This window comes from Nicotiana tabacum, chromosome 15, assembly GCF_000715075.1.
Source record: "Nicotiana tabacum cultivar K326 chromosome 15, ASM71507v2, whole genome shotgun sequence".
NCBI classification, from domain to species: Eukaryota; Viridiplantae; Streptophyta; class Magnoliopsida; order Solanales; family Solanaceae; genus Nicotiana; species Nicotiana tabacum.
Window position 1 is genome coordinate 10,655,202 of NC_134094.1, and position 13,753 is coordinate 10,668,954.

Below are 13,753 nucleotides of genomic sequence, written 5' to 3' on the forward strand. Positions count from 1 at the left end.
CTATATAAACCATGGCTGGGTGATGCACCACGGTGAACTGGATGACCCGTCTGAGTGTGCCTGTACGGACGACCCCTGCTGTGGTAGGATACCCTCAAGAAGGTACCCCACCTGAACAGCCCGAACCTCGAGGCCTCTTGGCCTCCCTCTCACTACGTTCCTGGCTACGGACCACCTCTATCTGTCGAGCAATGTCAACCACATCGTCAAAAGTGGCACCAGATATCCTCTCCCTAGTCATAAGCAACTGCAACTGGTATGTGAGTCCATCAATGAACCTCCTAATCCTCTCCCTATCAGTGGGAACCAACCAAACTGCGTGACGAGCCAACTCAGAAAACCTCATCTCGTACTGGGTCACAGACATGCCATCCTACCGAAGCTACTCAAACTATCTGTGCAGCTCTTCCCTGCGAGACTGCGGCACGAACGTCTCAAAAAGAGAACAGAGAACTCTTGCCATGTAAGTGGTACTGCACCGACCAGCCTGCACCTCTCATCAGCCTCCCACCATCCGAAGGCAACCCAGAAAACTGAAAAGTAGTGAACGAGACCCCATTGGTCTCCAGGATACCCGCTGTCCGAAGCATCTACTGGCACTTATCCAGAAATCCATGAGCATCCTCTGACTCAGCACCGCTAAATAATGGAGGTCGAAGCCTCCCAAATCTCTCAAGTCTCCTCTGCTCATCATCTGCCAAAGCCTCCTAATGGCGCAGAATCATAATGGGCACAACTGGTGCCTGAGCTAGTCCTGTCAGCTCAGCTATGTCTAGAATCTGCTCCTGAGCTGGAGCAACTAGTGGTGTTGCTCCAACTGCTATACGAGCTATAACTGGACCTCTACCTCATCCCCGACCTCTACCACAGCTCCGGCCTCTCGCGCCCCTAACTGGTGGCACTGGTTGTTGACTGTCTGGTCCGGTAGTACGTGTCCTCACCATCTGTAAGAGAATAGAATAGCATAACTTTAGTTCTCGGAATCAACAAATTAGCACGTCAGAGTACAAGAAAGTGAAATTTTTCTAAGGATTCGGCAACCTCTCGAAGATAAGTACAAGTGTCTCCGCACCGATCCGCAAAACTCTACTAAACCTGCTCATGACTCGTGAGACCTATGTAACCTAGGCTCTGATACCAACTTGTCGCGACCCAAAATCTCACCTGTCGTGATGGCGCCTATCTCAATACTAGGCAAGCCGACAATCTCAATAAAGTACCATATCTTTTAAATTAAAAAAAATATAATAATTAAATTCAGCGGAAGAGTCTTACAAATATAAATATTAATACTCCCAAAACCCAGTGTCACTGAGTGCATGAGCATATAATATAAAAATAAAGTCTGACTGATAAAATCACTGTTTGAAAGTATAAAACAATACAATAACTGAAAGAAAGAGAGTTAAGGCCAGCGGACTTTAGGCAACTACCTTGATAGTCTCCAACTGATAGCACTCTGAGATCTAACGGTCACCGTATCCGAAAGCACCTGGATCTGCACACGAGGTGCAGAGTGTAGTATGAGTACAAGCAACTCAATAAGTAACAAGACTAACATCTGGGCTAAAAGTAGTGATGAGCTTCGCAGGTACAGTCCAGTACATAAATAATGGTACAGAAATATAGGCATGCTTTCAAGTTCAATAGTTAAAATCAGTACAAGCAAAAATAGATCAATACTGCATGATATGAGGAACATGACATCTCAACGGAAAGACTCATGTACTACTGATCACAATTCATTCGATCACTCGGTACTGTTTATGGCCAATCCAACCCAGGGATATTCCACCCCGTATATGCATACACATCGACAGACAATCAGTCACTCAATACCGTATAAGGCCAATCCAGCCGTGGGATAATTTATCCTCAAATGTAAATAATTGGGACAAGATCCATGTCCAAGGAAATTCATCACAATATAAATAAGTAAGGCAAGTTCATGCCCTAGGAAGTCCATCCTGAATATATAATCATTTACGCCCACTAGGGGTGTGTACAGACTCCGGTGGGGCTCCTTCAGCCCAAGCGTGATATAAAGCCGATATGGCCTACTGCAGGCAGGCAGTCCCGATTCGTATAGTAATAAAGCCTATAAGGTCTGCTGCAGGCGGGCAGCCCCGATCCATATAATAATAATAATAATAATAATAATAATAATAATAATAATAATAATAATAATAATAATAATAATAATATAAAGCCAATATGGCCTACTGCGGCGCGCAGCTCGATCCCATAAATATCCTCACAATGGACGAATATGACCGAGTGTGAAATGTATATTTTTAAAACAATTAATTCAATAGAAATACGACCCCGTGGGTCCCAAAATATCGGCACGTAGCCTAAACATGATCTTTAATGAGAGCCTCAACTCAATTTCTCTAACACGTGGAAAATGTTCAGATAATAACATAATTCTTTAATTTTACAACTTCAGATGATTTATTCAAATCACAATTTCTATGGTGCACGTCCACACTCTCATCACCTATCATGTGCATCACCTCCAAACAATTTATATAACACCAAATTCGGGGATTCATACTCTCATAACCAAGTTTAGAAATGTTACTTACCTCAAGCCATATAATTTCTTACTCTGCTATGCCCTTGCCTCGCGAATTGATCTCCGAAAGCCTCGAATCTAGTCATAATTAATTTGATTGAGTTAATATAATTTTGGAATTAATTCCATATGAAAATACTAGTTTTCCAACAAAATCGAAAATTTAACTCAAAAACATCGCTCGTGGGATCCACGTCTCGGAACCCGACAAAAGTTATAAAATATGAACGCCCATTCGACAAAGAGTCTAACCATATAAATTTTACCAAATTTCGACATCAACTCGACCTCCAAATCATCAAATCTTATTTCCAAATCCTTAGGTCCAAATTTCCGATTTTGCACCTCAAAAACACGTAATCTAATCAGACTATTCGATGATAATTCAATATTATGGAGTAGAAATGATCACAAGTGACTTACTTCAAGTTTTTCGTATTTTTCTCTCTGAAAATCGCCCCAAAAAACGTGCTTGAAGGTCAAAAATGGCAAAACTTGGAACTCCTTCGAAATGTATACCGTCCATAGGTTCCGCACTTGCGACTCACTTAGCCGCTTCTACGGTCTCGTAGGTACGAGAATCCAACCGCTTCTGTGACTGCCCCCTTTTGCGGACAAAAATTTCGCTTCTGCGAAGAAGCGCCCGCTTCTGCGGTTTTGCCCAGTCTCCCTTGCCTCCGCATTTGCGACCTTGGTGTCGCTTCTGCGGACTCGCTTCTACGAGATTCTGTCCTCTTCTGCGGACTTCCCGCTTCTGTGATGCCAGGATCGCTTCTGCGAGCTCGCACCTGCGAGCCGAATTTCGCAGGTGCGATTGCATCAGAAGGCAGAAATTTCCAAATTTCTTCCAAGTCCAAAATTTAGTCTGTTAACCATCCAAAACTCACCCGAGGCCCCCGGGACCTCAACCAAATATACCAACAAGTCCTAAAACATCATACGAACTTAGTTGAATCCTGAAATCACATCAAACAACAAATAAATCACGAATCATACCCCAATTCAAGCTTAATGAAACTAAGAAATTTCAACTTCTACAGACGAAACCTATCAAATCAAGTCCGATTGACATCAAATTTTGCACAAGTCATAAATGACATAACGTAGCTATGAAAATTTTCAGAATTGGATTTCGACTCCTATATCAAAAAGTCAACTCCTCGGTCAAACTTCCAAACTTAAATTTTTATTTTAGCCATTTCAAGCCTAATTTAACTACAGACTTCCAAATAATTTTCCGGATACGCTCCTAAATCCAAAATCACCATATAGAACTATTGGAATCATCAAAACTTTATTCCGGGGTCGTTTACACATAGGTCGACATCCAGCCAACCTTTTCAACTTAAGTTTTAAACTTTGTAACTAAGTATTCCCATTCATTCCAAGGCCTCACCAGACCGGAACCAATTACCCCGACAATTCATATAATAACTGTAAATCATAAATTGAGCAGTAGATGGAGGAACATGGCTGTAATACTCAAAACAACCGGCCGGGTCGTTACAACTTTATACTTTTCATGTCCTTTAAGAAACTACAAATAAAATATATATTTTATAATTTGGGGAATGAGTAATTAATGATAAGGATAAAACAAGAAAAAAAATTGGCTTTCTCTTGATTTAATATAGTGGACAAGTAAAAGTGAAAATATATTTTTAGTATAGTGGACACTAAAAGTGAAAATATATTTTTATTATAATGGACAAATAAAAGTGAACGAAGGGAGTATTTGGGAACGGCCATTAGTGGATAAAATAATCCTAAGTTTGATGAGATAGGTTGAGATAAGTGGAATATTCATGATTAAGTGTGAGATTAAATTTATACTAAAAATTTATAGTATAAGGTGTGCGGTATAAATTTATCCCGTCAACCAAACACACACTATAAACATAATTTCACATCTTATCCCACCTTATTTCGCGTACCAAACGACCCCTTATGTGTCTTTACCTTGTTTTCTTCTTTTTCTTCCTTTATGGTGATTAGTGTAAAGAATTTCTTACATTATTGGAATATCAAAAATATATATATTGGGAAGTCTCTTTAAAATTTAAAATTTTGTAATTTTGAAAATAAAATAGATCATATGTTACAACAGGAAAAAGTAACTTAATGCTATAAAACTTCTTTACACAGACTGTATATATAAATCAAACTTTTAAATATTGCTGTCAAATTTAATGACCTTAGGACATGTCCAAAGGACAATTAAATAAGCTGGATAACATATACTACTTTCACAAGCAATCTTCTTGATTTTCCAAAAGGCCTTTCTCTGATTTTCTAAAGTCAACCATGAGTTTGTTCAATTTCTTGTTGCTTATCCTCTGCTGGATTATCCTTGTATCCCTCTCAAAACTATCAAATCAAAAATAGGAATAAAAAGAAAGAGTCATAATAATCCACATCCTTAAAAATGAATACAAATAAAACGCAACCCGGTGCACTAAGCTTCTGCTATGTACGGTGTCCGAAGAAGGACAATATTACAAGAGTCTATTATACGCAACCTTATCCTGCATTTCTGCAAGAGGCTGTTTTCACAGCTCGAACCGTGACCTCCCCTTCAAATAATATGACAAATAATTAATACTCTCTTTTCTGTCATCTCATCTCTTCTATATTCAGTGTTTTTCCCCAACCTAACTCCCCCCAAAGAGTATCGGATTTTTAACAGATTTTTAAAAAAAACACAATTTTTGGCTTATACAATAAAATCTACAATATTTATTATGAGATTTATTTAAATTTTATTGATATAACTACAGATTTTATGACTTTATGGAGAGAAAAACAAAATATATATTATCAGGTCACCTAATAAATAATTATCGATAACCACGCGTAAAATGAAATTACATACTAACCAAGAAAATAAAGCAAGTTAATGACTTACTACCATCATTAAAATATAGTAAACTAAATTAGTGGGTTTAATTCACTAAAAAAAGAAATTAGAGACGGATAAATTATGTGACTAAACAGAAAAATCTATCGTTAATCCTATTTAGCGAAGGATTAGGGATAAACCATCAAAAAAAATTGATAGTTACAAATGATTTAAAGACAGATTAGCGACGAAGTTCGTACCTTGGAGGGGAGGAAGGCAAAGGGAACAATTTTTCAGCAAGCTTAAAAGCATCTTCTGTGGTATTAATGGTGTGATTATAGCACAAATATCGGCCATAAGTTGAGATATCTTCATAAACATAAATGTGAGAATCCACTAAGAAATCAAGATCAACAGTCACAAGAACTCCATCTTCATACATTTCCGCAGCTCCTTTTAAATAAGGATTTGTGATGTTTAAATCAGGATTAATTAATAGTCCTGAGTTGATTGACACCATGTTCAAACCTCTGTCCATTGCCAATGCCCATGCTGTTTTCTCTGCTAGTGTTTTTGCTAAAGCATGCCATAGCTGTATCCATGCAATAAATTAAGCCTGAGTAATCAGGGGCAGAGCAAGAAGTCGAACTACATATTCGATCGAATCCAGTAACTTTCGTTTAAACTCTATATTTGTATTAAGAAATTTACTAAATATGTATTAAACTAAAATCTACTAAGATCTTATGTCATTATCCTAAAACTTAATTAGAACCCATAAAGTTTAAATACTGACTCCTCTGTGAGTAATATACACTACTAGAAATTCGGCAAAAACCGACCAAGGTCGACTGACCAACTTTGGTCGACCAAAGTTGGTCGGTTTTTCAAAATATTTTTTTTTTTTTTTTTTTACGAAACCGACCAACTTTGGTCAGTTTTCTTTGGCGCAAAAATACGGGAAATTATTTTTGAGTCCCGCAAAATTTATTTTTCAAGAAACCGATCAACTTTGGTCGGTTTTTCAATTAAAATAAATAAAAATTAATATTAAAAAAATCGACCAAAATTGATCGGTTAATTCGGCCAGTCATTTAAAAAGACGACCAACTTTGGTCGGTAGTTTTACTTTTTAATAAAACCGACCAACTTTGGTTGGTTATTTTCGTGCGAAAATACAACTAAAGAGTATAAATCAAATAAAAGGCAGTCTTAAAACAAAATGCACCTATGATCTAGTGGTAGAATAGTATCCTGCCACAGTACAGCCCCCGGTTCGATTTTCAGATGGTGAATCTTTTGATTATATAATTAAAATACCGACCAACTTTGGTCGGACAAAACCGACCAACTTTGACCGGTTTTTTTGTAATATTTTTTTTTTTTTGAATTTAATTGACCGACCAAAGTTGGTCGGTAATTTCCGACCAACTTTGGTCGGTATTCCTTTCCGACCCCTAAAATACCGTCCACACATAAATGGTCGCATTTTGGTCGGTTATTGGTTATTACCGACCGACTTTGATCGATTTTTTTGATCGATTTTTATCGGATTTCTAGTAATGATATTCGGCGAGCAACGCCGGTGAAGAACACAAGCAAAGCTGATGTTTGGATATTGATAAAGGAGGCAGACTAGTAAAAATGCTGACCACTAGGAGGTTTTCTTTTTTTCTTTATTTGGAGGGGTGGGGCGAGGGGGCGAACTTTTACCAACAGAACTTAAGTTGTATGCATTGATATTGATAGTGTAACACACTTAGCTTACTTAAAAAGTAATTGTCTGTAACTCAATTTAATAAGCATTAATTGATAGTTCAAAAATAAATAATAATCTACTATAACATGTTGAATCTAGCATCATTCCTAAAAAAGGACCACACTTTAGTAACTGATTTTACGGTTCACACTTATAAATCACATAAAAATAATTTTATCGTTACTCTAAGATTACGTTATCATTTTGAAAGAAAAGGAGGAAAATAAGAATATAAGAATGTACTAATAATTTAAATTTTGTCATACCTTGAATTTACGACAAAAGTTGATGTCACTCCAATGCCTTTCATCAAGATCCAAGGATTCAGATTTTTTATGATCATGTCCCCAAATAATTGCAGTTGCTGAGGAAGTGAATACAACTTTTTCTATGGTTTCAGTTTGTGCACATGCTTCCAATACATTATGTGCTGTCCTAACCTCCACTTCTGCCATATATTCCTGCCCATTATTCACAGAGTTCTAATTTTATGCATTATAACAAGAAATAATATATTTAGTGTAATTTCAAAAATGAGATTTAGGAAGACTAGTGTGTACGCAGATCTGAAGGCTAGTGTGTACGCAGATTTTATCCTTACCTTGTGATGATAGAGATGTTATTTTCGATAGATTATCGACTCAAGAAAAGCATAATTACAACAATAATGAAAAGAAATACGGTAGTGGAGACACCATGAGAAAAGAGAGCAGTAACAACAACAAGATAATATGCTAACTGAAACACATGAAATAACAACTAGTAAAAGAATTCTAAGAATAAGAAAATACGAGAATAATACTAATGCTACTGGTATGAAAAATAAATACGCTAATCTATCTTTAATTTTATGCATTAATAGTGTAAAAATATTTACATAATCATATCATATATAAGATAGTTATAAATAAAAAAATTAATAAATTCATAATTAATAAAAGTAACAACCAACGTGTTGTTATGACAGATTAAAAATATATTAATCATATAAAAAATCCTGACACGGTCAGAAAATTTAAAATTTATTATTCACAAGATCATGTGTGGACACATGAAATTAGCTCATCAAACTTCCACAAAGAGATAGAGGATAACAGAGAACGAAGTTAGGGGATGGCAATTAGGCAGGAATTAAATAAGTTTTTCATGTCACTTGCAAGGTAATTACATAAATTTTTTATTAATTGAAAATCTGATAAAAATAATAATTAACATGCTATTTCAAATTAAACACAATAATAACGTAAAAAATATTTACACTATTAGTGGAAATAACGTGAAACTCTCTGGGAAATCATGTGTAGACACCAATTGCCCAGAACAGCATCAAATTTCCATTATTAGCTTAACTAAACTAGGACTATTTCCTGTATCAGTAAACCAACTTTAGCTACAAGGTTTAAGAACATTTCTTGACGTGTTCAACATACTGTAGAAATTATTCAGTAGAAATTTTTAATTTGTTTAATAATTAAAACAAAACCATTGCATAGGCAACTCGACTCATTTTTCCCCTCACAAACCAAAGGATGACACAACTCCTAATCAATATTCTTTGGGACTACATAACAAATCTTTACGCAATTTAATATAGTATCAGAGTGGACAAATATTTTGAGTTCGAATATTATCAATATTAACCATCGAAAACGAAATATTATGGCATGTTTAGCTTAAGAAAAGTCACGTATGTTCGCATGTAAAAGGTGAGTATGTGTGTTGTTTATCTAAAATAAACAAGCACAACTATTTATTTGCTTTTTAATAATTCAATTCCATATAGTACTAGATAAGAACATGCACTCACATAATTAATCAAGAATTAATATGAATAATGATTTACTCCAAAAGTGTTCGTCACACTTGGTGTTAGTACACACTCCTCTTTCACGAACACTTTTTGTATACCAAATGTGTTAAACACCCCTCTTTCATGGAAATCTTTTATACACCAAATATTTTTTTGAATTTTTCTATGACATAAAAAAGTTTAAGATAGGAAATAAATGGTGAAAAGGGTGAACGTACATCATAAGCATTGGAGTGGTCCTTGGGAGGCTCAAAGGAGTAAAACAAACAAGAACAACCCTTCAAAGCATCAAGTACGCTATGGTAATCAAAAGGGTCCGACTGAAAAACCTCCAATCCCTTTTTGTCATATGGCGGCAACGATATCAACTCATAGTCACCTGACAAATAATGTAATTATAGTTAACGCTGAAGTAACGCTTTTTATTTTAAAAGATACACTGAAATACCAAAAGCGAACGAGTTTCCTACGCCGGGACGTCTGACAGAAAACCAACCCAATACCATAAACAAGAAGAGAATAAAAAAAGGCAAACAATACAAATTATGTTTTGTGAACAATTAAGCTAACTAACCATGATTTTGAATAGCAGCATGGACTGTGAAGCCTCTTTCAAGTAGCCGCTTAACCAAGCTCGAGCCGAGCCGACTAGAGGCATCCATAGCACAGACAGTGTTGGAGATGCAGCGTAAGGAAGCCGACGCCATGAAACCACTGAATCAGTTGGCTCAGCTCTAAAAATTGAGTGACGAGAATCTGTATTCACAAACCTACGAATTAACTTCCCCTTAAGCTAATCAAAGAAAAAGGCGAGGGACTTCTATGTCAATTGGGAATAGTGGCTTATGTTGTGAATTTGGCTGGTATTTATTAAGAAAAGGAAGAAATTAATGTTTCATAGGAGGGTAAGTAGAAGAAATATGTGTATACTCTATATATGAGAGAAGCTAAGCTAAAGAAACATTTAAAGAGCGTGGGGGTCAATAGATGGTTGGTAATTGGTAGTTGGGTAAAATTTTATCGGAATCCGGTGTTTATACTGATCCGGTAAAAGTAAAATATGTGTCTTGCATATACATATTTATCACTTACTAAAATTAAATGAAATGTTAAATTATTTGATTTTCTGTAAATATCGGCAGTGGTAAGCCAATAATTTACACAAGAAGATTAAATAATTTATGACCTAAACCAATTTTTGAACCTTTTTTTGTCACGTCACTGAATTTTTCCCTTATTATATCAACGAAATTGAACAATTTATAAACAAAAAATTATATTTGCCCTTAGCGCTATCATTGAATATCGAATATGAATTAAGTATATACCGGTGGTTGTTTGTCCAAAAATTGGGAGATTTTGTATTGTAGCTGAAGTCACAATCTTGTTGATAAAATTCATAACGTGGAGTTTGGTTTGGCCGTGGCAAATTGTGGTTGCGTAGTATAGAGAAGCCATACTACCACAAGACACACCTACTTCAAGTTACTTCTTGTCTTATTATTTGTTAATTCACATTGTTGGCTTGTTGTACACGTTGTAAGACACTCATCTTACAAAGAGATTGATTGTAAACACATACTACAAAAAAATAATTAGAATTATCTACTAACCTCATCACTAAATCGCTCGTAGTTAGACGTGGCAAACGGGCGGAGCGGGTCGGATATAGGAGGGTAAAAAACGAGTAATGAAGATACGGATAAATTATCCGACCCGACCCATATTTAATACAGATAAAAAATGAATTAATCGGTGTATAATATGGATATCCATATTATCTATGGCTCTTTGAATATGACCACTTTTAGGAGAATTTCTAAACTTTCAAACTCGAGGAATTCCCAATTTGAAGCTTTACAAATGTAAATGTTAAACACATTAGTTATCCATTAATTATCCATTTTCTAAGTGGATAATATGATTCTTATTCATATTTGACCAATTTTTAAAAAATTCATTATCCAACCTATTTTTTAGTGGATGAAATGGATGGATAACTGTTTTTTTAATCTAACAAATGTTTTTGATAATTTGTCGTTAATTCCGTCGTGAATAGAATTGGGGACAGATTTTTCTGTTTAGTCACAAAATTTTGTAAGACACTAATTCGTGTTTTCTTATTAGTGACCCCATAGTTGAGTTTGACTGCATTTTCTCGTACCATTGTTTTCACCCGTGATTTTTTCACATGCAAAGAGAACACAAAATCAACTTTAAAAGAATCTCGAGGCTTCGTTACGTATCTTTCACTCTTTATCTTTCTCCATATGAGAAAAAGACCGAGCTCTATAAAGACAAAGTTGTCTTATTGAGCCTCATTGACCACGTTTATTCTTTCTAATTGAAAAAAAAGACCTCTAGTTAACCTCAATTAGATGAATAAATTACGAGGATATAATTTGTAAATTTAACGAAATAATAATTTATGGTTTTGACAATTTTACTTATTTGGATTATTTATGTCACGACCCAATTTCTCTTATAGGCCGTGATGACGCCCAACGTCGCCGTTAGGCAAGCCAACAGTGAACTAGCCATGTACTTATTCTTTTTAATAAGTTTTCAAGTAATTAAGTTTCATTTATTAAGAGATTAAGGAGTGGAAAACTTAATAAAATAAAATGAACACAACTGAGTAAGCAAATATAGTGACATAAATACTCCAAAACCACAAAGTCTACTAGTATGTGCGCCAAGACCTAATGTCACAAGTGTATGAGCAACTAGTAGAATATACAAAACTATAACTACTATCTAAAATAAAGTAGACAAAAAAATAGATACAAAAGAGAGGCTCTAGGTGCTGCAGAACGGCTCAGCAAGCAACTCACCACTAGGCCTCGGGTAACGGGGTGCGTGCCGATATGACCGCCAGATGCACCTACCTCAGATCCTGCACGATTAGTGTAGTAGTGTAGCGTGAGTACATAAATAACACTTACCCAATAAGTATCCAGTCTAACCTCAAAGAAGTAGTGACGAGGGGTCGACATCGACACTTACTATGGGCTAATAATAAAATGCAGGAATTCTAACTAAGCATGAGTTATGTAAATAATAGATATAACTCAGTAACAAGCAGTGAATAATAATTCTTTCACTAATAATAAAGTCCAAGTCAATTTCTGTCATTCAATAATTATAACTGCTCAAGCCATAAAATAATATCAAGTATAATTAGGCTACGAGTATTATCACGTACGATTTATGCCGAGGTCGTACAGCTCGATCCAAAAATATACTTTGTGCACTGCCGAGGGTCGAACGACACGAACAATAGATGCATCTATTAACCTGCTGAGGCAAACGACCTGCTCACATGAGAGTAGAGAAGTTTACCTCGCTCGCAGAAGTACTTGCGACGCGAGTGGACATGTATTTCTCAGAGTTATTATATATTCCTCAATTCTTTCAAAAAATAAATGAGAAATCTAAATTGGAGAGTTTCAACATTACAATCCCAAATCTCAGTTTTATTTTAGACAATTAATATGCATAATAAACATAACAGTACAATCAAGACATGATGTAAATCTAAGACTATCCGGACATCTCATGGAATATAGCTATGCACGGACTCTCATCACCTAGTGCGTATGTAGCTCCCAACACAAGTAATTCACAACGAAAATACACCTAAAGGGGATGAGTTCCCTCTTACAAGGTTAGGCAAGAGACTTACCTTGTTCTCAAGCTCCCTTTCGATCCACAAATATGATTTAAATCCTCAACTCGGTGCCAAATAACCCAAAACTAGTCAAATATTATATAAATTAATCAATACATGTTCAAAAGTTCATAATTTAAATATTAGAGTAATTACCCAACCCAAATTGAAAGATTCCAAAAATTCACTTTCGGGCCCACGTGCTTGGATTCTGAATTGTTTCAAAGATAGTTGTTACCCATAATCTCACGAACTCAAATATATAATTTTCATCCCATTCCATAATCATTTTCGTGGTTAAATCTCATATTTAATAAAACCTAGGTTTTTCAACTAAAACCATAATTTTTCACAATTTTACATGTTAAAATCTTTCCATAATCTATGTATTTAACTTACATTGGATAGAAATTACTTACCTTCAATAGCTAGGTGAAAACATCTCTCTAAGAAGCTCCATCATCGCCCAAGAAGTGAAAGAAATGAATCCAAAATGGCCTAAGTCCCGTATTAAATGGACCTTACTGCCTCCATCATTTTCGCTTCTCCGAACCTGGGGCCGCATCTGCGGCTCCGCACTTGCGGAAAAGCCATCGCAGGTGCGGTCCTAGCCCAGGCTGGTTGACTCCGCTTTTGCGGACGGGCTTCTTCTTCTGCAGTCCCGCTTCTGCGGAGAGTGGAGCGCATCTACGGTCCAGGGCTGGCCAGCCTCTTCTTTCACTTGTGAACTTCTCATCGCAAAAGCGAGGCCGCTTCTGTGGTGTTCCTCCGCTTCTGTGGACCACTGGCCACATGCCCAAAGCCGCTTCTGCGGCCAAGATCTCGCACCCGCGGGCTTGCACCTACAGCCAAAAGCTCGTAGGTGCGGGCACACCAGAATTGGTGCACCAGCAGCACCTTTCAAGCCCTAACTCGATCCGTGCAACGTCCGACTAGAACCCGAGGCCCCCGAGGCCACGTCCAAATATATCAACAAGTTTGTAAACATGTGACGGACTCGTTCGAACCCTCAGAACGCGGAAAAGAACACCAAAACTAAGAATCACACCACAAACCAAATCAAATCAACTTATGAACTTCAAGTTCTTCCAACTTGC

General features: G+C 36.4%; 1 protein-coding gene across 1 annotated transcript; it reads right to left on the reverse strand.

Annotated features, from left to right (window-relative positions):
- Positions 1–4,674: 4,674 nt before the first annotated feature.
- Positions 4,675–9,919, reverse strand: LOC107808830 (cinnamoyl-CoA reductase-like SNL6). The gene is made up of 5 exons (XM_016633393.2): positions 9,561–9,919; positions 9,205–9,365; positions 7,443–7,637; positions 5,678–6,009; positions 4,675–4,945 (listed from the first exon to the last, which is right to left on the reverse strand). Exons 1-5 carry the CDS (start codon positions 9,691–9,693, stop codon positions 4,825–4,827), a joined length of 942 nt encoding a protein of 313 aa, XP_016488879.1. The 5' UTR covers positions 9,694–9,919; the 3' UTR covers positions 4,675–4,824.
- Positions 9,920–13,753: the final 3,834 nt, after the last annotated feature.

What these genes read in the sequence shown, in the direction of transcription:
- LOC107808830 (XM_016633393.2), bottom strand. Translation starts at nt 9,693, where the DNA reads ATGGCGTCGGCTTCCTTACGCTGCATCTCCAACACTGTCTGTGCTATG. An exon ending in ACTTTTGTCGTAAATTCAAG is followed by an intron (nt 6,010 to 7,442) that starts GTATGACAAAAT and finishes GCATGGATACAG; the next exon opens with CTATGGCATGCTTTAGCAAA. An exon ending in TTGCCTTCCTCCCCTCCAAG is followed by an intron (nt 4,946 to 5,677) that starts GTACGAACTTCG and finishes TTGATTTGATAG; the next exon opens with TTTTGAGAGGGATACAAGGA.